At 37.8% G+C, this 27,417-nt stretch overlaps 1 protein-coding gene across 2 annotated transcripts; it reads right to left on the bottom strand.

Moving 5' to 3' along the window:
* Positions 1 to 86: 86 nt before the first annotated feature.
* Positions 87 to 25,629, bottom strand: slc6a6b (solute carrier family 6 member 6b). Of its 2 annotated transcripts, none has more exons than XM_048167237.1 (14): positions 25,424 to 25,629; positions 18,833 to 19,062; positions 17,836 to 17,970; positions 15,812 to 16,046; positions 13,754 to 13,886; positions 12,593 to 12,727; positions 11,805 to 11,908; positions 11,565 to 11,689; positions 8,777 to 8,889; positions 7,749 to 7,886; positions 6,903 to 7,005; positions 5,428 to 5,528; positions 3,656 to 3,826; positions 87 to 3,574 (listed from the first exon to the last, which is right to left on the bottom strand). In XM_048167237.1, the coding sequence occupies exons 2-14, from the start codon at positions 19,059 to 19,061 to the stop codon at positions 3,419 to 3,421; spliced, it is 1,878 nt and encodes a 625-aa protein (XP_048023194.1). In that variant the 5' UTR covers position 19,062; positions 25,424 to 25,629; the 3' UTR covers positions 87 to 3,418. The 2 variants fall into 2 exon arrangements, with proteins under 2 accessions (XP_048023194.1, XP_048023187.1); XM_048167230.1 differs by lacking the exon at positions 25,424 to 25,629 and adding an exon at positions 20,965 to 21,129.
* Between the last annotated feature and the right edge of the window lie 1,788 nt (positions 25,630 to 27,417).

The raw sequence follows: 27,417 nt of genomic DNA, 5'->3' as shown, positions 1-27,417 counted from the left end.
GCTTACTGACCAGAGTCAAAAGAATCCTCCCCCAACTTTCAGTATGATTATCATATTAATATATCACAAATCAACAAAATCAGAAGTGTTTTTAAAAGATAAATGTTTATTAAGAGATAAAAACTTTTTTTCCATTTTTCTTTAGTTTTTTCTTTTTTTGGGTACTGTAAAATCTTTTATTGATATACACTTGCTTTTTTACTTACAGATATCCTTAAAATAAAAAAATAAAACATTTCTAATCATTACTTTAAAAAGGTTTTCCTGCATTTACAAACACTGCCCCCTTTAGCTCTTCTTCAAAAATGGAAGGGTTTAAAAGAGACGTACAACAGCGGGAAATCAGTCTCTGTTTTTGAAACACACCCTGAGACTGCAAATTAATCTCTGTATTGCTAAAGAATTGTGCCTCTTTCAACATTTACATTTTAATTCGCAGTTACACTTCTGTAAGAAAGTATCCCAAAGGTACCAATGTAGAAGCTGTTGAGATCAATTGAGCCTCTCCCTTTGTGATTGGCTAGAGTTTTTTTAACTTGGCCAAGTCAAAATTAAAAAATAAAATTAAATCCAATAAATTTAATCCATAACATTGGCATAATCCTTAGATTTAAGCTTTACTTTCTAATTTAAAAAAAAAAAAAAGTATAAATTGTCACAGTAAGTAGATCTGCATTGAGTTTTTGGTGTTAATTCAGCATACCATTCACGGCAGCTTAAATTGGCCCCTGTTCATTGTTTCTGACATATTACAACGGCTTATAAATCATATGTAATTCCACACCTCCAAGTACCAACTGAAGAAGACAGGAACAATGCATATCATTCTACAAAGTATTGCACATTACAGTTTGCAGCAAGCTTTTTTCATTGATTAACAGTTGTGGATGAGATCTATTGGTAAATGCTGAACAGAATGCAGTGATGTTTTTGAATACAAAAGGCAAATGTGATTGGAAATAAAAATAAACAGACTTGATATAAATGAAAAGGAAACGTAAGAAACTACCCTGAATTCTACATGGTTTTAAAATCTTGCCAGGCAGCTTCACATTTCGACACCTCAAAATAAGGACGCATTTGGTGCCTAAGAATCAATGAGGGCAACTTATGAATAGCACAGTGGATATGTCTTCAAATCAGGCCCTGATTTACAGAGCACCCCACATGATAGGCAGATAAAAAAAAAAAAAAATGTATTTATATAATATATATCTATATCGTGGCCACGAATTAAGAATTCATTCTCCTGTTTTAGTAAATCGTGGCCACCATCTATCTAATTCGTTTAGTTAAATCAAAACGAGGGAATGAATTAGTTCAACGTAGCTACAATTTAGTAAAACAAGGAAGCGAATATTTATATTGTGTGCACGATTTACTTAAAAATATATATTGTGGCCACAAATTAAGAATTCATTCCCACAACTTAATTCAGTTCCTCGTTTTACTAAACTGTGGCCACGTTGAACTAGATTCAACTAAAACAAGGGAACGAATCATTACAGTGTGAACACAATTTAGTAAAACAAGGGAGCGAATTATTATATCATGAGCTTAAAACGAGGGAACGAATAAGTAAAACGTGCTGATGTATTAGTAAGTTGTGGGAACAAATTCATTCATGTCCACGCTATACATATTTTTTCCTGCATGTCATGTGCAGGACTCCGTACTGATATACTAAGTGCAAAATCTAAAAAAAAAAAAAAAAAAAAAAAAAAAAAAAAAAAGTTTGTTTGTTTTTTGGTAATTGCACAAAGAGAATGGACGCCCATGTTCTTGTATTTGCTACCACATCGCTCAATGTGAACACATCTTTAAAAGAGGGAAGAGATACTGTTAAAGAATTAGTGTGATGCGTATTTCCGAAGTACAACTTGTGACATCAGAAAGGAACACTTACAAAACAGCTAGACTTAAAGGGATACTTTAAGCATAAAATGAAAATTATCGTTAACACTCTTGTCATTCCAAACCTGTATGACGTACTTTCTTCTACAGAATATACAATAAGGTATTTTGAAAAGTTTTTCAGTGTTTTTGTTTTTTTTTCTTCTTTCTTCCATACAATGAAAGTCAGTGTTTTGGATCTCATTGACTTTCATTATATGGAGAAACATCCTTCTTTTGTGTTCCCCAGAAAAATGATAGTCATTCAGATTTGGGATGAAATGAGGGTGTCAACGATGAGTGAATTTTCATTTTATGCGCAAACTGTCCTTTTAAAAGGGTGCACCAATGTGGAGAATGTAGTGTCCTAGTGCATTGAAAACAATCAGGGCTGTCTTCCGGACAGCACAATCTCAAGTCTAAACAGTTTGTTGGGACACACTTAAAGCTATCCAGGGGTGCGTTTCCCAAAAGCATCGTTAGCCAACTATTGTTGCAAGTTCTGTCGTTATCAGCATGTTCAATGAGTGTTTCTTTAAACCATAGTTCCAATGAACATTCGCAAAAATATCGCAAGTTGTGTGAATTGAACGACGATATCTTTTATTTCGAATATATAAATGTCATTAACATCTTTTAGGTTGTCAAAAGAATGCATTGTTGAAGAGTGTGCGTGTGCGTACATGCTCTAATTCAAGATTCAATCGTTCTTACGTTCTAAAGCAAAATAACTGAGAAAATGAGAATTAGTCCTTAGATGCTATTTCTGTAATTTATAGCAAAAAAAAAAATAATGGTATTAATTGGAATTCAAACAGATTAATTAAAAGAAGTTATTACTCCACATGCATGACATCATTAACCAACATGGTTGAACGACAAATTTCGTGACTCAAACAGTCATGACTGGCTAGTTGATTTCTTCAACAATGCATAGTACTAGTAGTTGTGCAGTTACGTTGTTGTACGGAAACGCACCCCAGGACCGTTATCCCTAAAAGACGACTATTCTCTGTTGGCGAGGGTGAGGGTGGCTTTTTCAGATCTTTGTACACTAACGTTACTTTTCACGAATCATGTTTACGGAGCCCTTTGTATTTTTCATATATTGTATCCCCCCATGATTCTTGTCTAAAAATAAGCACAGCTCAGTTTGATTTCAATATGTACAAGATAAAAATTACAAAAATAGAACGGGCATGGTTCTACGGTCATGATACTGCTGGTTGCGATCTGTTCTCTGTCTAATAACAGCGACAATAATAGTAATATAATAGTATTATGATAAAAAATATTTAAAATACAGACAGAAAAATGTAACTTCCTCTGTAGAAAATAAACAAAAACAAAACAAGGACTCCTAGTGCAGATGCGTAGCAATGTAAACCTGGTCCTACGACTATGTCAAAAGTTACAGAGTATATTTTAATATATGTATATAGAATCACATATATATATATATATATATATATATATATATAAATAATGGAAAAGCAGGTCATTTGAATCCTCTCACAGAGAGCGTTCACATCATAGTTTCTACGATGGTGTGGGTGGGCTTCATCAAGCCTCCGTTCCAGTTGGGGTCCAGGGGCTGCGCCAGCTCGTTGCTCTTGGGCAGGTACTCTTGGGGGCAAGAACTGGCCCCTCCCCTCACGGGTGCCGCCACGGCTTTGATCCTCTGGAGGGACACGTAAAGTGACGTTATTGGCCTGTCCGTTGAGGAAAAATCTGACGTTTGTGGTTAGTGCGACTGACTCACCTCGATGAGGGGTCCATCTGATTGAATGATTTTGATCACAACCACCATAGGTATGCAGATCATGGACGCGAGGGCGAGGGTCCAGCCGACTCCAATGGACCAATCTGGGTACTCGTAGACTTTGTTGTATCTCAAGGGGGTATACTTGACCAATGAGAAGACAAAACATCCCTGCAGCAGAAGACAAAGCAGGGGTCACCACAGCACACTCGATCCAACATTCAATACGCAAGTACCATCTCCCATTACTGTGCGAGTTATTGATCACAAGCTAATTAAAATTCACGTAAAGCTTTTAAGAGGAGAATCTCATGAAAATTGTAAACAAAAATTGAAAAATAATAATAAAAAAATATTATTTAAGATTAAAATAATTATGGTAAATGTTATTTAGCAATAGAATTATTTATTACAATTATTTTAATTTATTTAAATCAATACATACTTTTGCTATTTATTTAATAATACATAAAATATTTTTTAAAAAGTATTAAAATTAAATAATAAATATTATGAACATTATTTTATTTGCTATGTATTATTAAATAGCAAAAGTATATATTGATTAAATTAAGAAAAAATAAAATATTTATAATAAACGTTATTTAAATGTTTATTATAATTATTTTAATTCAGATAATTTAATCGATACATACTTTTGCTATTTATTTAATAATATATCAAATATAAATATTTTATTTGCTATTATTATCAATAATAATAAAATAATAATACTATTGCATGTAAAATAACAAATAGTATATATCGATTAAATTTATTTTAATCAATATGTACTTTTGCTATTTATTTAATTATATTTATAAAATTACTATAATATAATACTATAATATAAAATAATATTACTATAGTTATTTATTTGCTATGTATTAATAATATTAAATAAAATAAATGGCATTGTTTATCATTTTACTTTAGATTTTTATAATTTAATCAATAATACATACTATTTATGGCTATTTTGCTATTTTTGTTTAATAATGATACATAATTATAATAAAAACAGATTTATTTAGTAAAAATTAACATTAATTTGCGATTTAATAATATAATATAATAAATAATAGGTCCTAAAATATGCTCAATCGATCTTTGTAGTGTGTGTGTGTGTGTAATTTTTTTTTTTTTTTTTTTTTTTTTTTTTTTTTTTTTTTTTAATTATGGCCTAGGTTTTTCTTTGTCAGATTCAAATTAATAATATCTTGTTCCGATCATGCAAGAGTCCACCAAGTTTCCAAAATGACTAAACAGGTTAATACACCGCAAAAGAGCAATCTAATTTAAAGGAAGATAAAAAGTTTCCTCAGTCTTTAAAAGCTTTATGGCTGTACATAAGGAATGGATTTCTTTTTTCCTTATAGTCCTATAATGTTCACAGAAAAACATTCATGATCTCATGGAAACTAATCCTGCACTTGTCCTTAGCTCCTTCCATTCATTCTGTTGGCCAGGCAGATGGTCACCCCATCTGGAGCTCTGTTACAGTGAGATGGGAGCCGGATTTTTGCAGCAAATCCAAAGCGGAAAAGCGGTATTTGCATGTGTAGCCATAGGGGGGAGGGTAGAAAAGCACACAATCTCAAATTCAACTGTGTAAAATACCCTTTCATAGGTTCTTTCAATGTTTCATTTTAGGAAACATACTGTGTAGGGGGCCTAAGATCATCTGTGGAGGTGCATTTCTCACTGTTTTTTTATTAACACAATACATCTATTAGCCTGTTTTAAGGGATCTTTCTCTATAAAGAACTTACCACACACAGAAAAGGTGTGACTACAGTCCAACTCCACTTCATCCAGGGATTTGGTCTGTAACCAATCATCTCCTCAATCGCATCATAGAAATTATCAGCACCTTTGAAGAGAAGGAGTGTGTTCAGGTACGAAATTCAAAAGCATTAACACATGATCCAACAGTGTACATAGACTGGAACAAACATACTGCATTGTTTAAGATGGGAATTACTTTAGTAGGTTATCAAACTGTTGTCTTGTTTGGGGTTGGCTGGGAAAACAACAATTTAAAAAAAATGTTGTGCTCTAGCTCTTTAGTGTATTGTGCAAACAGTACAGCATGTCATCAGGAAAATCCTGCATAGTAAATAATATCAGTAATTTAACCTAAATCTACCTGCATGCAGGGTTTAATCCACCTCAGCAGCAGCTCTGTTATCGAGGGAAGTTGGCATATACCGGCATATTCATGACACATTTAGATTTTGAAATCAAGGTCATGACAGCAGGGAACAAAAGACGTTATGTACACTCTCAGAACTAGGTTAAACTGTACGGCAGAAACCCTGATTTGGGCACTAAATCATTTGCTCTAATTGATCCATAGTCTGTCACAAAGATTCAGAGAGGAGGGGAGAGATCCAATTCCTTAAACTGAGTAACTGGAGGTTCCAAATGAGTTTTAATTCTATGGTATAACAATTTTAAAGATTATTATTTGTAATGAGGGAAAATCATGCAGTACCAAGGTTGCATATTTAACCTAAATTATTCAGCAGTGGTGAGCTAGTTAGGGGTCAAATATTGATTTGTATACATATTTGTTTGATCTTAAATAACTTTGTAACAGGTTTGAATAGCTTTAAAAAAAAAAAAAAGTGAACATTCAAAGAAAACAGTATGAGACCATGTTGTAGACAGGGTTCAAATGGCTTTTACTTAATAACAATTATAAAGATTATATAAGAGTATAACAATTTTAAAGGTCATTTATAATAGGGGTGAAATCATGTGGTAACAGGGTTGCAGATTTAGCTTAAATTACTCTGTTACTCAGAAGGGGCAAGCTATTTAGAGATCAAATGTTGATTTGTAGTTATAAACTCAGATATGTTTGAACTTATTTTCTTACAATAACTTCAGTTACAGGGTTGAATGGCTGAATATAATGAATTAAGTCAACACTCAATTTGTGTAAAAAAAAGTGAGAAAGTGGCATGAGATCATGCTGTATAAAGGGTCCAAATGACTTTTTCTTCTTAGGTATCACAATTTTAAGAATTATTATTTGTTATGGGGGGGGGATCATGCAGTAACAGGATTGAACACAAAATGTGGGATACAACCAAACCTTGCATTTTTACTGTTGAAAACAACAGTAACAGGATTTTTCATTTTAAAGTAATGGCACACTAAATTTGTACCAATCATGGGAAGTGCCTGCTACAGTACACCATTATGACGGTTACATTTTCTGTTCACTTGTTGTACTCACCATAAACCCAGGCTACAGCAATACATTCAAAGAATGCAACCCATAAAAGGCACACGCCACTGGCTGCATAGTAGTCAAAGAGTTGAAACACATACATGCCACCCTGAAAAACAGACACAGAAACTATTGAAAAAGTGAGTAGGTTCTAATACATGCTATAATTGCAAAGCTGACACAATAGAGGACTGTAATACCAGGGGTTGGCGAAACACTTGACTAGTTTTCTTTTGGTAACAAAAACATTTGTTGCACAATGCATTCAGGGGTGACATAAGACATTATGTCATGGAAAAAAAATGGGACACTGTGTGGCTCAAGCCACAGAATAGCATTCCCAGTTTATCGCTGTTCTGGGGGCTTAGCAATCAGAGGGCCGAGATTTGAAGGGGGCCAGAGGAATCTTAGATGTGTATTGTCAGACCAGGCCGGATCTCCTAGTATAGCAGTGAGACTCCTCTATGGAATTATCACTGCTCAAAGCAGGTCAGGACGTCCATAAAAAGACATGGAAGTGGGAGTGATAAGGCAACTGCTCGGAGTAGAAGACTCTTCCTTATGGGAGAGAGCTTGGGCAGTAGATCTGGCATGAGTGTGGCGTTCTTCTTGAGAACACGAACTGAGGGTTTGGTTGAGGGCCACATACTATCAAATGACAATGTCACTAAAATCCTGAAAGGAAAACATATGGTGCCTGACCATTCAACTAAGCTGCATTTGATACACTCTTTATTTAGCCAGGAGAAACCAGCTGGTCCAATATGTTGGCAAAGTGGTAAAGACTAGAATTAGTATGGATTTGGAAGGGAAATGCTTCATAAACGTGTAAAAAAGGACTGTTGTACTTACCTCGGTGACCATGGTAAGTCCCAACAGGTAGCTCACAAAACAGACTATAGCTATGAAGATTTCACGCCGATAACCCTTCCGTAGGAAGGATGGATACAGATCCACTAGGGATGTGATCTGCCCTTCCACTTCGACAAACTGGGAAAAGAAAAAGAAACATTGTTAGCGCAAGCAGGTTTGTAGTGTGCAGACTCGAGCTGAAAAGGTTTTTTAATCATAAACCCACCAAGTTTGTGGCTTTTAGTTCTTGACTATTAGAGTTGATGGTAGTGCACTCTTAAAAATTAAAGATTTAATTTTTAATTTAATTTTTAATTTCCTGTTTCAATAGACACTTGAGCTTCAGCTTAAATGGTCTATAAAAGTTATGAAATACTGTAATGAAAGATATCTATTAGTTTAAGTAGTACTATACATAGTACCCCTTTCAATGTCATCCAGCACAGCTGCATGAATATTATTTTAGATAAGCATATTTATTTTAACAGTCCAAACACCACACCCTGATTTAGTGGACTCCCTGGATGTGGATGGGCACTGATTTAGCAGAGTGTTTAATTTCACTAGGACCAAGAAATATGATAGTACTGGACTCCAACTGCTGTATGGCCAATAAGCTGCCAACAAAGTTGAGTAGCTTGTAGCTTGTCAAACTACAGTTTCAGAGTAGCTCCCCCAACACTTTAGGTTTCAGATTAAAAGGGTTTTTAAGCGCAAGTGTAGGTTGAGTGCGTTTCAGGCGTAAGGGTAGGTTTTAGATGGGTTTCAGTGTGGTCCAAATATAAGAAGTAAATGATAAAGAAAGAGGTGTGAGGGTTAAGTCTTCATGATGCTCAAATTTAATGAGGATAAGCGTATAACACTTTAAATGTTAGCTATGAAATTAGCAGTCAGCCATTTTACGCCAAAAATGTTTTCTAAAAGGTTCACAGACTGGGTTCAACATCAGTGTCTGGCTGTCATTACCACCCTGTAAACTAGTGGTATTCAAGTTGTTTAGCATACCATTTTATTCATTTGATCCTCACCTGACTGTCGAGGCCCAACAGCAGAAGCATGATGAAGAAAAGAATGGCCCAAAACGTAGGCAGTGGCATCATAGACACAGCTTTAGGGTAAGCAATGAAGGCCAATCCAGGACCTATTGGGAAGAGAACAGAGGGAGGTGGGGGAGTGGAGAGAACACAATTAGCAAGGCTAGCAATTTGCACACTTTGATCTATGCCGTTGCGGTGCGTTTCGTCGTTGGCACAGACCAAAAGGAGACATGAAAGAAAAAAGGAGCGAGTATCTACAGGACAAAGCGATCAAGCCAGGCAAAATTACTGCCAGTGGTTCGTTGTAAGTCCAGTTTCATTGCATCTTCTGGCAAAATTAGCATCTTGATGTTAAATTCAGCTGTTTCCAAATCTAGAAAAGGTTTGATCAGCGATGTGGTATTTCCCCTGTATAACACTACAGGTTACATATTCAACACCACATAGAACAACTTCAGAGATTCGAGCCAACATACAAACTAGGGATGTGCCCCAAGCTGAATTTCGAATTAGAAAAAGGCACAGGAAATGAACAGCGCATTATACCAAGCCCCTAAACGGACATGGTTAGGCTTGCTGTGGTAGTCGGTTACATTAAAGTACATCATATTTCACTTATCACGTGAAGATAGTAAGGAGAGATGACTGACAGGACAATGGAGGAGGATTTGGTGTGCAGCAGATCCTGAGCGTCATTGACAAACATCTTATAAAATGTGTCATCAGTACGGTGCTCCCTATACACAGCATATTCATGATCGCCAATTTCTTCACCATGTCCATTTAGGGGCTCAGTAGAATCCGTCATTTATTTTCCGAATTCAATTCAGAATTCAACTTTGGGCACATCCCCAAAACAAACATCTTTGCTTGCTAACATTACTGCAACATCAAATGTAGAATTCAATCTGTTCAATAGAGGTTAAATACAAGAACAAGCACAACGCATATATAGTAAAACCAAAGAACAAATTAAAACAATGATCAAAGTAACAGAGCATCAATGTCAAAGTATAATAAAATGCACTTTCTGCAGAGTCAGGTTGATGTGTCCGAGACTGACCTCCCCAAAATTGACTTCTTTTCTGCAAAAAGCTCCTTTTAGCTTCTTGGCATTTGTAATGTTTAGAAATGTATTCAACCAATTCATCCTGAAAGACTCCCTGATAAGGATCCTGTGGCTTCACACAACCGTAATTGTGCTGATATGCACGGAAGTTCAAGTAAAGTTTGGGTTTGCATGTCTTATAAACAAATTGATAAAGATGTATGTTTTGTGCACCTCGCTTGAGCCAGACATACTTAGACCAATGTCTCCACAGAGGAGGGCCAAAGAAGGAACAGTGCAGAGGACTAGACATTTGGAAAACCTTGAACTTGAAAGCAATCTATAGATCAACTGATCTCTCTCACCATGAGACTTACTGAAAATAAATCTGAACCACAGGACATCTTAATACAGCATGAAAAATAAAGAACAATTTCGAGAAACGCACTAGATGGCCAAAAGTATGTAGAAACCAGAACATCTCACCCATAGGGGCAGTCATGGCCTAATGGTTAGAGAGTCAGACTTGTAACTCGAAGGTTGCGGGCTTGATTCTTAATACTGGCAGGCAAAATGTAGGTGGGGGAGTGAATGAACAGCACCCTCTTCCACCCTCAATACCCACAACTGAGGTGCCCTTAAGCAAGGCACCTAACCCCCTATTGCTCCCTGGGCGCCGCAGCAAAATGGCTGCCCACTGCTCCAGGGGTGTATGTCCACAGTTTGCTGTGTGTGTTCACTACTCACTGCTCCTAAAGTGTGTGCACTAACTTGAATGGGTTAAATGCAGAGGACAAATTCCGAGTATGGGTTACCATACTTGGCCTTCACATCACATCATGCACAGCACTTGTTGAACATTTACTTCAAAAACCATGAGCATTAATAATAAGCTTCCACTCTTCTGGGAAGGCATTCCAGTAGATGTTGGAACAGAGATTTGCTCCCATTTAGACATCAGTGAGGTCAAGTTCCAGTACATCCAATAGGTGCTCGCTTTGTGCATGGCAGTCAAGTCCTTCCACACCAGACTCAGTAAACCATTCTTAAGGAGATGCATGGTTGCATGCTTCACTTCAGGCACCTGATAGTAATTTAAGGGTGTAGCTGAAATAGCCAAACCCATTAATTAGACGTAGGTGTAAACATAGTTTTGGCCATGTAGTGTAGTGTGGTGTGTCCAGGGTAGAAAAAGGAACCAATAGGAACTGACATGGCGACCTTAATTAAATTGCAAAAAGAGTTCTTGAGGACTTAAACTGAAACTCTCCAAAAAGCCTGTTCTAAATTGCCTTTATCCTGAACTTGGCACAAGATGCTTCTTGATTAGGGTCACCTGTGGAAACCAACTGAACAGCGATCAAAGCTAAATCAATGCTTTTTCACACAACTGTTGATTAGTCCATTAGTGGACTAGGACTTAATGTTCCCAGTGGCTCCAAGAATGTTTTCTCCATTCAGTTCTATAGTCGATTCCAAGCAAATTCCACTTCCCACCGAGAGACCTTCTACATTAATTCATTTTGGTTTATTGTCTGCTGAATGATGGTGAAGGTTCCGAATTTTATGCTTTCTTTTTAGTCCTAGGTCCAGGAACTAGTTTTATTGGCCCCCGAATCGTTTATTGTCGTCGCTTATTGCCGCCGTTTTTCACTACAGGGTTGACCAAACTTTTTCATGTTGTTATTTGCAGCAGCAGTGCCCACCATCACTGCTACTTGACCCTCGTACCTGACTCTGCCACATCGGCTATGTCCACCCCTTGCTCTTGTGCCATGAAGCCCAGGACGGAAAATATTGCGAAGCCAGACACAAAACTGGTAGCGCTGTTCAGGCCTCCCAGCAGCAAACAGTCCCTATGTCACACATATGTCATGGAGTTTGTTAATTAACACAAAGGTACCCTACGTTCCCACTTTGCCCGTTCACTGGACTAAGCCTCCCTCCCGCCCTTGGGCCGTCGAAACCCACCTGTAGCAGTTGTATTTGTACTTGTTGTAGCTTCCCAGTGATGTCATGGCTCCAAGACAGATGGCGTAGGAGAAGAAAATCTGTGTCCCTGCATCGATCCACACCTAGACATGAGACGCCAAACCATTCGTTGACTGACAACATGAATTGACCAAACTCAAATATTTGCATGCGTTCTGCCTCTTGTAGGTCCTCCAGAACTGTATACACCATCAAGAACTAATATAAATTGTTTCAACAACTGCATGTCATGTTTAGATTTGTAGCTTTCTGACTGAGGCCATCATGAGCTTTATTTATGTCGAATCTTTTGCACATCTTGGGTTTATCTCTGTAAACTGTATATCCGAAGTTTATTCTGGTTTTAAGTTGCGGAGGGTCACTGGTGTACATTATGTCGGCAAGTGTAAACAGCACTTTTCCTGCTAAATAGTTCATCTTAGATGGCTGATTTATATTGGTTCAGTTTAATTTGGTAGCTGGTGGACTAGCATAGCCATGTTATTCACCTAGCTTTTGAAGTTGGTCAACCAACAGTTAGCCTTTCTGTTGAAGCTAGTTGACCAAGGTAGCCTTTTTTGGTCAAGCTGGTTAAGAAGCCTGATAGGGACCAGTGTCCAAAACATATGCTAGGAACCAGCTATGATGGTCTTTTCAGCAAGGCTGATAGCCATAAAGACCAAATAGGTGTGTTAGAGGCACTTCAGATAGTGTGGATTCAAATTTCAGTGGGTGAGTGATATTATAAAGCCTCTTGAGAAGACATGTTAATAGCTATGAGATCTTACCTCTGGGTCTCTGAGGCGAGTCACATTTGGGTACAGATAAAATTTGATGCCTTCGGCTGCCCCAGGAAGAGTGACTCCCCGTACAAGCAGAACAATTAACATGACAAATGGGAATGTTGCCGTGACGTACACAACCTAAGCAGAAAAGTCAAGAACACTGAGGTTAAATTTGATGCTATGGTTGTATGAAAAACCCCCCAAGTTTTGTTTGTGATTTAATTTAAAAAAAAACTGCAGAACGTTTTCACAGGGTCTTTATAAGACTTGTCATACTTTCCAACATTCTAAGATGATACTGTCAAAACAATTTCCAAGGCTAACATGCAATTTACAGCTTAACTTTACTAACAGATTCATAATGGCTTTAGTGGATATGCTTTCTGGTCAGAGAGTGAGTACTAGATGGTAGGAAAACAGCACATCATTTAATGTTTGGTTTGGCTAGAAATGTTATGTTATGACCACAATGCCAAAGAGTACATCAAAACATTAATATGTGCAAGTATATTTAAAATTCTCCAGCCTAATACCTCATTCACAAAAATGCATAATTTTATATGAATAACTGAAAGTAATCTTTCACTTGCCACCTTTAATGAAACTCAGTCAAATTTAAAAACATCAAAATGGCTTCAAGTGAAGAAAAAAGGGACTCTATAAAGGCTAGTTCACAATGCCCCAACAAATACCAAATTCCAATGGTTATTGGGTTTTGCTGGATCAATGTTTCCCAACATAAAATCCATCAGCCAACTTGAAATTTTGGCATTTGTTGGGGCAGCATGAACCAGCCTTTAATGCGTAAATAAATCTCTCTTAAAGTAGATAATGCTAGCATTGCAATAGAGCAATCTAATGTGACCGTGTATTGGCAGAATTCATGATAAGATTCACAACTGCATGGTCAAGGGGAATGTGTGTCCAAGTCAAGAGAAGGTGTCTGCTGATTGACTTTACAGTCTCTATTAGGAAGGAGGTAAGCTATAGTTACCATTGCTGCTAATCACCAGGGAATGGCTGCTATGTTTATGTTTACAACACTGACTAAGGTAGCATTCATATCTCCCTAGCTACTTAGAACTCCAATGACACTGTAAAAACTAATATGAGTAGTCCTAACTGACTGAAGTTGAAAAAGTCATGTAATGCAACCAAGCTCACCTTCCCAGTGGACTTAACACCTTTCCAGATACAGAAGAAACAGATGACCCACACAGCGAGCAGACACAGAGCCAGGTCCCATTTAATATGACCCACATCCTCGATACCATCAGAGATGCTGAGGACATTTCGCCTGTGGTGGAAAGAATGTTTGCCGGTGAGACCCTCTGAAGCCCTTGAGGCTATTTAAGGAGCTACTATTTAAATAATCAGAGAAGTTATACAATATACAAAGGACAGATGAGTTCTCTACAGAGAAAGAAGTTTAAGAACCAGTCAGAACAAAAAGTCATCATAGAGCAGGGATATAGGCAAACCAGCTCCTGGAGGGCAACCTTGCTTCAGGCTTCAATTCCAACCCTGCCTAAAGCCCTGGATACACTGCACGATTTTAGCAATCCTATAAGATCATTATCACACTGTGCGACATGGATATATTAAACTTGGGTACGACATGCATGTAGACTGTACGATCATGACACCTGTTGACTCGTAGGCTACGATGCAAGTTTCTATAGAAGAATAAAACATCATCAGCATGCACTAAACAACATGGTAAACAAAACACCATGTTGAATCACACTTTGGCAGTTGTAGATTTTATGTGTGCTGAAAATAAAAAGGAAACGTCGAAAGAAGAAGGGAAAAGAGCTTGAGGTAACCAGTTTTAAGTTTTGGCCATGTCACATTGATTTCATGTTGCATTTTTATTGGCTAGTCAGTAGACGTAGGTCCTAGCAGCAAACACACTTTGCATAGATCATGCTGAATTTCTGACACTGTCAGAAAACTATCGTAGGCTATCTTTGGTCACAAGACCGGGAAAACGGGCGTCTTTGAACCTCTCTCATTGTACGACATAGCCACGATCACAGAAATCACCATGATTCTTTCACGATGGCAATCTTTCGTCTGGGACAGCCAAAAATCATGCAGTGTATCCCAGGCTTAACACCTGCCTGCAATTCTCAATTAATCCTGAACAACTTGATTAGATGGTTCAGGTGTGTTTGATTAGGGTTGGAGCTTATGGTGCGTTCACACCATATCATAATTCCTGTAACTACGAAATTCTGGCTCATAAAAAGTGTTCACGTCCTCGTAGAGCTCGTAATTACAGCTTGTAAGCTGGGAGCAGCTTGAACAGCTCTGAATATAACATCACGTGTTGTCATTTCAAGATTCCGGTAAATTCGAGGTGGCATGAGAGCAGCATAAACTCTGCAGGATTGTAGCCCTCCAGAAGAATAGTTGGATACACCTGCCAAGTAATAATACCACCACTAGCTTCTGCTAAATCAGGGCATCCAGTCCTTAGGGAGCACCTAGAGAGCCACCTTCCAGCAGAGTTTAGCTTTAACCTGCTCCATCACACCTGTCTGGAAATATCTTGTAATCCTGAGAAGCTTCATGTGTGTTTAATTAGGGTTGGATCTAAACTGTGTTTGAAGATGGCTCTCCTGCAGGTGAGATGGGCAACTTCGATCCTGGAGGGCCACTGCACTGCTTTTAGCTCCATCCCTAATCAAACACACCTGAAAAATCTCACCTAAGTCTCCAGGATTGCTTGAAAATTACAGGCAGGTGTGTTTGATTAGGGATAGAGTTAAGTTCTGCAGGACAGTGGCCGTCCAGGCCCGAAGTTGCCCATTGCTGGTCTAGACTCTTCAGTCTGTTTAAAGCTTTAACACTACTACTACTACTACTACCACATGGACATTCAACCCTGCTCCTAAAAACCCACTCCCCAGTCAATTATACCTGAACAAGATAACCAAAGTCTGTGGGATTACTTTGGGATAAAATTACAGCCAGGGATTGAATCTAAACTTTTCAGGACAATGGATCTCCAGTACCAGGGTTGAATACCCCAAACATTATGCAAGTTCCATAAGATAGATATTTACATTGAGAATGTCACTAAGAGGGGAAAGGAGCACCAAAGTCTTTGGGAGTGACTGAGGACAACTGTACAGATAAATAAGGCAATCTTCACAAAAACTTTTCTGGATTTGAATGGCTTTCAAAGTGCACAACAAATTTGTACTCAATACTTACTCCCAGAACTCGGTGACGGGAGAAGTGAAGTTAGTGGCATTTGCAGCCCCCCAGAGTGTCTTGTTCTTGCGGAGGGTATCCTCCACGCAGTTTTCTGTGTTCCATTTGTTGTTGCAGCTTGCCCAGGGGAGCTCTGGCTGAAAGCACTGGAACAGGTAGTACAAGCCCCAGGCCAGAATCACAATGTAGTAGATGTTCAGCAGAGAAACAATCACGATGGACGCATAGCCGATACCTGTACAATGAAAGGAATGTCGACATTAAGCTGATGGCACACTGGACTGACTCAGCATGTGGTAGTTGTGCAAAATGTTTGCGATTTGTTATTATAACCTTAATGAAAGCAATGAAAGGAGTTGTGCTTCAGTGGAGCGTGAAAACAGCTAAATAAGTGTCAAATGTCTATGAGACCTTCTTGCCTTGCTGTATAAACATGGAATAATCTTGTCCAGAGTTAGAGGAAAGTGATGTAAGACATTGGTTCAGAGTCTGAACTGTGTAAATCAATGTTGGCCAGGCTGACTGGAAAGCAAACCAGACCAAAGCTGTCACCTCATTTACTGGATGTGTGTAATTCAGCAGTTTTCATGTAATGATTGCTCACTGGTAAACTCTGTTTAAATAAGTAATGAATCTATGGCCAGAAGACATGTTTATGCTCTTTGTTATATAAGAGATATTTCAGTGGAAATTTAGCTGGACAATTCCTCTGAGTGGGTTTTGGTGCCTTTTTTAAGCGTTCAATAGTGACTTGCTTTTTGTGGGACTCGAACCAGCACCCTTTTGATCAGTAGACTTCAGCTTTAGCCACTACACAAGCAGAAGAGAGGTCTGATTATGCAAGCTACTGCTCATGAACAGCTGGCCTTCTTAGCCAATAAATTAATTGTCAGCTGCTGATGTGTCTCTGCTACTAGCCAGGCTGAAAATGAAACTACTACTGGTCCCTAGAGTAGTAAGAAGACAGGCTGCAATTAACAGACAGCTGACATTAAAATACACCAACAGTGAGTGATTTAAGACTGTACAATTTCATTCAACATGTGGCAACTACATGTTTATCTAAGTAGACATAACTTTCTTGGTGCATGTCAATATTATAGCGAGTAAAGGTGTCAAGTTTCATAGCACTGGTGTTCTTTCAGTTAACATTATCTGCTTATGTCTACATTAATATCTCAGTAACAATTAGCGGATACAGCCATGCTTCAATGGGAATTTTTGAGAGAATAATAATTGCTATTAGCTTTAAAAAAAAGTATGTGATATACTTGGACAATGAGCTGTAAGTCATGTAATTTGTCCCACCTGGAAGCCCAGCTTTGCCTTAAGACCATGTGATGTGTCTGATGTTCAAATGAACAGGATTCTTTATTGGTTAAGCTTAAATGTAAACATTTTCAGAGATACATATGCAGTTACAATAATTGTGAAAGTGTAGGAATTTATCAATTAACAAAATAATCAAATTTTTTCAAAGTTTTGAAAATGTGCATTATTCATCACTGTCGGTAGATTTACTAGTCCTAGTATTTTTAACGAAATGATACTTGTCAGTGGCTCTGAGAGGCAAAGAAGATAGGGTTAACCCTAATTGCTATTTTTGTAAACATATGATCTTTTCTGCTCTGGTATTAAATGAGATATGTATTTCCTATCAGACAGTCCACATGAAACCTGTATGTCTCAGATACAGCTGGTGGTATCTGTGACACACCTCCCACTCTGTGTCCTTATGAAGGGGTCAGGGTGGTTGGCAAGGCCCCATTTGCCCCTGCTGGTAGATGCCATAACTACACCATCTGACAGCAAAAATGAATCGTTCTCCATTGACAGCCATTAAATATACTGTTAAAAGATCTCTTTGATCCTTACCACAAATTATAATGTATAAGTATTCATTGCTTACTTTTAGTTGAGAAATAAACTGCTTACAGTTTTGTCCTGTTCCAAGAATTATTTTTAGTTTTACTGTTAGTTTTATTTATTCTCTGGTAAAGAAAATACCTGATCAAGAAACTTACCTGTAAATATGGGGCAAAGTTTCTCCCAACAGGTGATTCCTCCCTCAGAGGTGAACTGACCGAGCGCCACCTCCAGGAAGAACACAGGCAGTCCTCCGCCGAACAGGAAAATGAAGTATGGGATGAGAAAAGCACCTAAAGGGAGCCAAGAGAAGACTCACTTAATTCTGTCAATTATTATATCCTATTAACCACTGGTTTAGTGTTTAACTCTTATTCCTCATGGAGTTCGGCCTGTACAGTCTAAGGCTTTGACACTTGCTCACATTCTTTTTTTGTTCTTCTGTTGTTGTGAAGAAAGTGAGTGTCATGACAGTTATGTGCCAGTGACTGTTGTACATTTGGAAATGTAAGGCAAAATCTAAGGGTTCTCTTTATGAAGATACTGTAAAGGCGTATCTGTTTTTTTTATCCAAAGTTTTTGCATGATTACAGTTGTTCTGAGAGTGTACTAATAATTAAGCCTTAAAGGTTCTCAAAATTAAGTTCCAAATGTTTTACTTTATTCAGTATAACAATATAATTTTCATAATGTCTGATCTGCCCTTTTTTTCATATAACACAAGTGGATATTAATGTACTGTCAAAAAAGCACCATAAAAAAAGTCTAACTGTATGAAAACATACCAAAATTTAAGCTGTTATTCACTCTCAAATCTCATTTGCACATATTAAATGCATTGTGATTGGTCATGAGACACATGAAAACCCATGATGTAACATGAGACTTGAGAGCTTAAACAAGCAAACAATTAAATTTCAGCCTGTCCCTCAAACAAAGTTTCTGTTTTTGTCTTCTAAGTTTTTCAAAGCCATACAGAAGCCTACAGAAGAAAGAGTATCATTTGGGTTTGAAACAACATGATGGCGACAATGACAGAATTTTTCATTTCTGGGTGAACCCATCCAATCTATGTCCTTTGGAGCAGATTCAAAAAAATGACATGAACTGTCACATCAGTGGTTAAAGTCCAAAAGTATCAACAAATATTCTCACCTCCGCCATTCTTGTAGCAGAGGTACGGGAACCGCCAAACGTTGCCTAAACCAACAAAGCCCCCGGCGACTGACAGAAGAAAGTCAAGCTTGCTAGCCCACTTTTCCCTTTGGGGGTGTTTTCCCTCGGCTTCATCCTCCGGCCTTGTGCCAGGGCTCTTTCCTGGGGAGGGTTTCAGAATGTCTTTGTGGAAGTCCTTTAGACACTGGAGTTTCTCCTTCTGAGCCATGCTAAAGGAGAAGAAAACAAAGGGTCAAAACTCTTCACTGAACCCCAAAGGCCTTAGGTTCAGACACCAAAAAGATCACATCGCATTTCAACGGTTTTCTAAAACATTTATAATTAGGGCAAACATAAATAGTTAATTTAGAACAGCTGCTTAGCCAGACGTGAGAAATGTTAACACGAGAGGATAACGTGATGGTTAACATGATTGAAGTAACGGCACCTTTGTGTGGTTTGAACACAGGAAATCTTCATGTACAATACAACTGCAAGAAACTTTTTAGATCGCATCGTGATACGAGGTACAATATCCTAACTACGACCAATGGTACAATAAACATAGTCATAAAACTGATAAGAATCGTTGATTTCTTTGTTGTTTGTGAAGTGTGTCTGTAGTCAACAAAAAATGATGCCAAGAGATAACCACATAGTTGACATGTAGGAAAATACATCAGCACTTAACACCAACTAGTTTAGAGTCAGCATGAAATCAAAATGGTCTTGTTTTGAATGACTGGTGGACTAAAAACCCATTTGTACAAAATATTCAGTCCTTTTGTCCAAGTAAAATCATTGGTTTTCATTTATACTTGATATTACTGGAAAACAAGACAGGATAAATGTAAGAAAAATAATTTTTGCCCTTAAGAAAGAACTTTCTACAATCCAATCCATATAATCTGATGGATAAAATACAAGTTTTACTCAAAATACATTAAGGCCCGCAAGGAAACCAATCGCACATAAATTAAAGCCGATTTAATTAAAAAATGCGGTTTTGCTGCAGATCTGGTATGCGTTTATCCTGCCCATGTCCCTTTAACTAACACAGTGTTTACACTGTCAGGATTTTATTCAAGGATGGTGTAATTATGTCAGGCTTGGCGTCTTCTGTTTCAAAGTATGAGCCAAACTTGCCATGGAGCCCCTAAGATAAATCCCAGAGAGTAAGATACCAAAGTCGGCTCCAACATCCCTACCCGTTCCAGACTCCCTTACAGCCTGGCAACGCTTGAACAAACTATAGCCCCACTGTGAGGCCAGTTTCTTCAGCACAAACCTGCTTTTTTTCCAGCTCTCAAGGAGACGGAAAGGGGGGAGAATCCATGGTGTGTTTGACAATCAATAAATACGTGTATATTCTCTTTTCCGTTGCTTTACTAAACATACGACTGAATAAACATGCTTACTAGCCTGAAGTGTGGCGGCATGCCAGGACTACCAGTTCAATGACATTGTAATGACGTTTAGACATCTTAAGTTCATTTAAATTGTTCTTCTGAGGTTTAAGGTCTAATGCTTTAAAAGAATTTGGTTATTTTTACAACACTAAACCGCTGCCATTCAACTGATGCTTCTGTTATATTTTCAGTTTTTCAACACAATCATTCACTTGGCAACACAAGACTGTTACACAATAGTTGAAAGTGCCTAAAAAAAAGTCTAAAAAGCTCAAGAAATTACGATCATCCTCTCGAGGTAGGTTAAATCTGTGTATTTCAAAGGCTTAGGAGCTTTCTACAACTTAAACACATTCGGTTACATAACTAGAGTGAAATCCTCCAGACACTTTCCATTTCCACTCAAAACACCGTGGTGACAAACTTTACTGGCCGAGAGTCAAAGTAAGCAAACTACTGGGTTAAAAAACACAAATTCAGCCTTGTTGAATTGATTCAAGTTGCTCTTTCCTGCTATTTTCCCCATGAGTGAATGGTAGTAATTTAACTGACAATAAAAACCAATTCAGTTATAAAAACCTTTCTCATCCATAAACTTTCTAATATTCGACATGACAAACACCAACAAAGTCATATCTTTAACTTTCTTCTTCAAATTTGACAACTTTCTCATTATCCCAAAACCCAAACATTCCCTGAATTCACATGCTGCCTTTCACTTACATTTCCTTCATGGCTGAATCCAATTGGTCTGTGTTGTTCTCTCAGCAGACACCATACCTCTGACCGCACGGCCCCAATCTCTCCGGGGCTCAGTGTAAGCCGAGGTGACACCACGACCCGCCCACAGACTAAGACAATTAAAAGTAATCAGTAGATTGGTCGCAGCTTCGGAGCAGCGGATAACCTGAGCGACAGCTCGATGGTAAATTTCCACTCCCCAGAAGTGTCAGAGTTCTACCTGAAACTATTTATCTTTGCATGTGCGGCGTCCACTTGTGGCAACCCGAGCCGCAGACACGCCAAACAAGAGCATGTGGACGGCAATCCACACCTCTGTCGCATTTCACTTGAACAGCTGATGGTTTCCCGGCTGTTGTCATGCCTCCTGCCATTAATAGCTTTTCCTTTCGAGACAAGTACCTTAGCTAAGCATACTCTGAAATGAAGTCAAAGGACTCAAAGTGTAATTATGCACTTTTTGTAAACTGGTTTGAACACAGAGCCCAATTTCTGACTGATTGACAAATCTGACTTAGATCCCAGTCAGTAGCGAAGCAAACTCAAGGCCCAGTGCATTTGCATAGGGCTAAATGTGGCAAGTAACAAAAGGCTATTGTACGACTTGTTTCCTCAGCCTTTTTCATTTGGCAGAGCAACCCTGATAAAGGGACAATGGTGATTTGTGCTAGCAGAACCATTTCTATGAATTTTGGATCAGGCAATTTGTTCAGAAAACAGAACAAAGGATCTGCTGGCATTTTTAGCCCTTTTAACACACAATGTTGGAATGCTGTGAAAATTGTGACACATGGCAGCCTACTTTGGGACACTGACTAAGTCTGTTTGACTTACAAGTAGAAACAATAGATTTGAATTGCACAGAGCTGGTCAAGAATCTCAAGTTTTCTTCAGTGGAAGAAGTAGCTGCTTCAGTCCGAAATCCGCAATCAATCTATATAGCCTCCAAGAAGCTCCTAATTGGAAGTGATTTGTTCTTCCGCATCTATAGGTCATGTAGCCTGTGGCCATCAAGAATTTGTTGGGCCATCGACTTTGTCATGTCAGCTGAGATGCAGGAACGGCAGGAGAGCTCCATAGTCACAACTATCGAGGGAGACTTCAGGTCTAGAGTCGGCACGAGGCACTTTGGCTCATTATGTAACGTCCCATTTTAGAACCATGTACATTTCCTGAGTGCTCTCACATTAAATTCCTCCCTTTCTGCAATCGTTCTACCACATAAACGTCCAGAGCATTAGAAGCACACTCTTAGCCGTTTATGTAAACCTCACAATGTAGCAACGATGCATGAAACTGAAGTCATGAACATTAAAGTCAGTTGTTGACAGCAGAGTTTGAATCCCTTGAACTTGTACGTGATCTATGACGTGACGCATTATGCTCTAATGCACTGCCTAGTCTTAGTAAACCAAACTGAATCACAGGAGGTCAAGACACTTATATCTGCATCATGCTGCAGGGCTCAACAAAGTGGTCCCACTATTGTCCTCTAAAGCAGAAGTTGTCAAACTTTTTGATTCCTTGCAAGGAGCCATCCTAAATTACATTGGCTGCAATATATTTTTATGTATATAAAATTTTACAATGTGAGAAAGACAGTGATATGAAGACATGTTTTCTAAATGAAATATTTGGTTTTTATAGTCTCACTGTACTAAAGCTACAGTAAATTATTAAAATATTATATGGATATTTACTTTTATTAAGATGACACTGTATTTATTTTTTACCATTATTAATACAGTACTATCAATGCTGTAAATATAATGTGATTAATTTCATGATGTCTTTTTTTTAATATATATATATTGCAATGTATATCTTACATTGACAAGTTAACTTGGACAGTCCTAAAAATATAATTTACTTATATATATTTTTTTTTTATTTTTAATATACCCCCTTGAGGTCACATGGCGGTCCTCAGTCCGATAATGAAAACACTTTCCTTATAGTACATGTTGCTAAGAACTTTTGACTAAAAATCAAGCCCAGTTGATTCAGGGTCAGTATGCTGTTTATGATATATAAATGAGATAATTCAGGAGTTAAGCATTACCTTGTTTAATAATTAAAGGTTACCCACTGTTGGCTTTTCTTTGTTAGCACTATCATGTCCTAGTATGACTAGACCTTGGAGACATGTATTGACTTTGTTACTATAAAAAGAAGTATTTAATTCATTTCAAAAGTATTATTTATTATCATAACCATTAATGGGGTCAGAATGACTTTTAATTTGTCCTGTATTCAAAAACAGAAAACCATAATTTATCCTCTGGAAGTTTATGCCATAAATCAAGTCAATTGGTCAAACTTGTCAGTGTACTCTAGCCAGACCAGATCAGATTCCTGTCATTCCTCTCCAGTTTCCACCAAGAACTTTTACCCTTGTGTATTTACAACTTCAAGTGGAATATTTGTCACCTGACCAAAACAACAAGTTGCAAGCCGAAGACACGAGAAAAAAAAATAAAAAATCCAAATAAATGCACAGAGAATGAAGCTGGACTACATTATAAATGTGTATCTTCCACAAAGTGGCAACAAGATGCATATTTATGGGTGGAAAATGAAGGGTACAGTGACTGTTGCATGTCCATAAAAAAAGAAAAGTGATGAAATGGATGTTTAAAAGGGTTAAACGGGGTCAATGAACTGTGCAAAATTTAAAATCTGTACTGTGATGGATGTCCTTCCTCTTGTGCATATTGGTGTGTGTGTGGAAATTTTACATTGTACAGATGTGAAATTTGGCTCAAAGTTTATATTAAAGAGAAACAACCTGATCAAAAAAGAAAAGAAAAAAAAAACATGATGAAAGAGTTCAAAGTCTATACATTCTGGGCAGAGCTGTTTGCTGGCAGTCATGAAACAGTATTGCCTTTGTTAACATGTCTGACTTTTATACTGACATCAATTAAAAAGTAGCTGATATAGGCTCATATTTGCAGTCCTCTTTTATGACACACCAAGATATAGCAAGACAACACATTCAATAACTAAACTGTTTTCGTCCTAGCAAAGAAAATGGCATCTGTCCCAAATGCATAGTGGCCGTTACCCTTATCAGTGTGCTAGGTATGCAAGCTGGCTTGTGCACGGAAACCTAAACTCAGTATCCTGTATTGTGTTTGTTTAAGCCAGGCTCTAGACTGCTAGTGAGCTGCCTGACTGCCGCATAACCCTAAGTAGGGTACTAGACGAGGTGAACCTGTCTGCTAGAGTTCTCTTTACTCTATTGCACTGCCGGTTCATCTCTATTAGGATGCTGCTCCATGCGAAAAGCTACTGTATTTGTTAGTTTCGTAGCATCTCGTTGCTTAGCATCGCGTTTTTATAGGGCGTGTGAAGTTAAAACAAATCCTGTTCTTTTAGAAACGCGTTCACAGTGACGGGTTTTTCTAAGCTTTAACTATGTTTAACTGGGAACTGAGTTTTTCAGAGAAGCGGAACTTTAAGCGAGACGCTGACAACATTCTGAGACGCGCCTCAATAGTGGCCAACGTCTAGCGGTTGTTTACATGGAAAAAAGATGGACAAACATCATAAACGGACGCGAGAATGTTTTTTTTATGTAAACGCCCCCTTTGAAGGTTTTTAAATGAGTTGCATGCTACTTTCAGTTCCATTTCGTTTCGCTTTTGAACGCAAGAACGCGTCCTTGTGTGAACCGTCGCCAATTAAAGACGCGTCACAAAACCAACATCCGATAACTTTGAAGAGGCGCATCCGTATTAAACTTTCGCAAAATGTGTGTTTTCTTGAAAACCCATTCAACAGGTTCATCAACAATGAGGCTGCATCTAGAATCGCATCTTTATGTGCGAAAAATGTTCGTTTATCACGTAAAATCAGCTTATATGTTTGTTGAGGTGGATATCTCAGATAAAACCCTTAGTTTTAAAACCCCCAAGATACGGGTTTTCGTCGAGAGACATTAAGCTGTCTATTCTTAACTCTATGCAGTCAGCAGTTATATTTATCTGGAGTGGGAGTGCAAGAAACTCAATGACAAGTGACAGCATCAACACAAACGCGTTCAGCAGTACATCACAGCGGTCTTTGCTACTTACAGACCACCAGTTCAAATAGCTGTCATAAATCACAATAAAAAAAAAAACTAGGAAGAATTAAACTATTATATAAGCATAATTATTATATATAATAATAATGACTGGATTATTATAACCTTCCACATATGAGCTTTAAAATAACGTGAAACAAAATCTTCTAAATAAACTGTTAAACTACTTCCTGGATACCTTGTCAACTAAAACAAAAGATTTCATTTTCAAGTAATGTTTGGAAAAAAAGGGGGGAAAAAAAAAGATTAGCAAAATATCTAAAATAATCAAAAATTTAAATAAAACCGCATGTGATCTCGCATCGATGTATTAAACTAACACGGCAAACAAACAGGAGAGAATTACGTTACCTTTACTGTTTTTGTCCTTTAATTCCTTTGAAACGGTCTTGTTCCTTCTGTATTGTGCGGCGACTGGGTGCTGAATAACAGCGGCAGCGGTACATTTAGTTTATGAGCTTTTTTTTCTGACCTTTGTCTCTCAACATGGGTGACCATTAGACATCAGTTGTGGAAAAACACCGGCCTGCCTCCCGTTTGCGGCAGCAGAGCGTCTTCTTAAAGCGCCCGCTTCCTGTGTTCAGAAAATCGCGCCTCCAACCCGCATCACTGCTGCAGCTCCTCGTCTGTGCTCAACAGCGCCGCCACTGGTCAATGGCCGCAACTATTCGCTTCAATAGTTTTACACACACACACACACAATATATATATATATATATATATATATATATATATATATATATATATATATAATATATATATATATATATATATATATTGTGCTTGCAGAGGGATTCCTTTAGCTCACCTGGTAGAGCACTTCAGTAGCAATGGCACAGTTGTGTATACTTTTGCTGTGTGAGCTGCATCTGCCAAATACATGAGTGATACTGATAGGTAAGGGGAACCATCACAGCACCTCAGGCATTTTGAGCTGGACAGCCTTTACCTGAACCACAGACAAGAACATCTCTACTTTAATATCATCTGTCTGAATAAGTGGGCCATTGGTAACTGAAAACCTACAGAGAGTCTCATTAAAGCTTCGGTCAGATTCAGCTGCAGGAAGAGCCAGTTTATACATTTCACTATTTGATGCTGGGACTGTTACTAACTTTTTAAAAAGTTTTTGATGCCACATATGATGGCCGTCGTGCAAGAAAGCCATTTTAAAATATAAAGAAGACATTAATAAAGACACAAAAAGTGTGATAAAAAGGTTAAATTACATTTGCATAAAATCAATTTTTTTTTTCACTCTAAATATCATTATAAAAAGCAGATTTACTGTAACTTCAACAGCCCTAAAAAACAAAACCCTGACATAAACCGTTTCTCATACCGAGCCACGTCAGATCGAGACTTGATGTCCAACGTACAATCTAAGTCCTAAAGAAAAGCCATTTGAAAACCATTCATTTCTCATTATCTGAAGTGACTGAGGAAGGAATCAAAGTACAGTTTTACAGACTATAAAACTAGAATTTGATACATTTTAACTAAAATGCACAGCTAGGCCAAGTGGTTTTAATATTGTTTGTGTACATCTGTTTTTTTTTTTCAGGGAAAAAAATACTAATACAAGCCCAAATTGACTGTAAACAACCCAGTGGCTGACTTGGTGTTCTGTCAGTGAGTCCTGCTGCGGTTGTTGTGATTATGGCCCGTGTTTTGGCTCATGTTTACATCAGCTTGACTGAATTAAGATGCTACCCACCCTGATATGCAACATTACATTTGCTGTGAATCAAAACAGCCTAAACAGCTTCTATCCTCTGACCAAAGTTTCTGTAATTTTCCACCACTCTTCGCTTGTGCTTTACTTCTCTCATTTGATCACAAGATCACTTTTTCATTTCACATTTTGTGTCACAACAACAGTCTTGCGCAGCCCATTGCCTCAGGTGATCAGAATCGTGCATCATTTGTCATTCACCTCAAGTGCATCTGCTTGCAATGCAAACATGTTGGGTGAATGTTTTTGCATGATTTTAGTGCATTGCAGTAAATTTGACTCAGCTGCTTTGGCATTACCAAAATTGAAAAAAAGAAAAATAATGTCCGCACACTGAAATTACAGCACCAAAAATGTATTTATAAACTTTTGGAGCTGTATTTTTAGTGTGCAGACATTGTTTTTCTTTGTTCATTTATTGTTTTTTGATTTTTGTCCTGCACGTGAGCCTAAATGGGTTTTGGATGTGTACCTTTTTTGGTATTTTTGACGCATTATCAAATTTTGCTATGCAGGCAATAAGCATACAAGTACAGCACCTACCTACTGGAGATCTTTGGAGAAAAAAAATGATAACGATTTACTAAAATATCATTAATAATTTTAATAT

Source organism: Megalobrama amblycephala, linkage group LG2 (genome assembly GCF_018812025.1).
Source record: "Megalobrama amblycephala isolate DHTTF-2021 linkage group LG2, ASM1881202v1, whole genome shotgun sequence".
Classification (NCBI taxonomy): domain Eukaryota; kingdom Metazoa; phylum Chordata; class Actinopteri; order Cypriniformes; family Xenocyprididae; genus Megalobrama; species Megalobrama amblycephala.
The sequence above is the reverse complement of the archived record's forward strand: the minus strand, read 5'-3'. Positions and strand labels throughout refer to the sequence as shown.

What these genes read in the sequence shown, in the direction of transcription:
- slc6a6b (XM_048167230.1), bottom strand. An exon ending in CCCGTCACCGAGTTCTGGGA is followed by an intron (nt 13,887 to 15,811) that starts GTAAGTATTGAG and finishes TTTCCACCACAG; the next exon opens with GCGAAATGTCCTCAGCATCT. An exon ending in TGCTGTAGCCTGGGTTTATG is followed by an intron (nt 5,529 to 6,902) that starts GTGAGTACAACA and finishes TTCTCTTCAAAG; the next exon opens with GTGCTGATAATTTCTATGAT.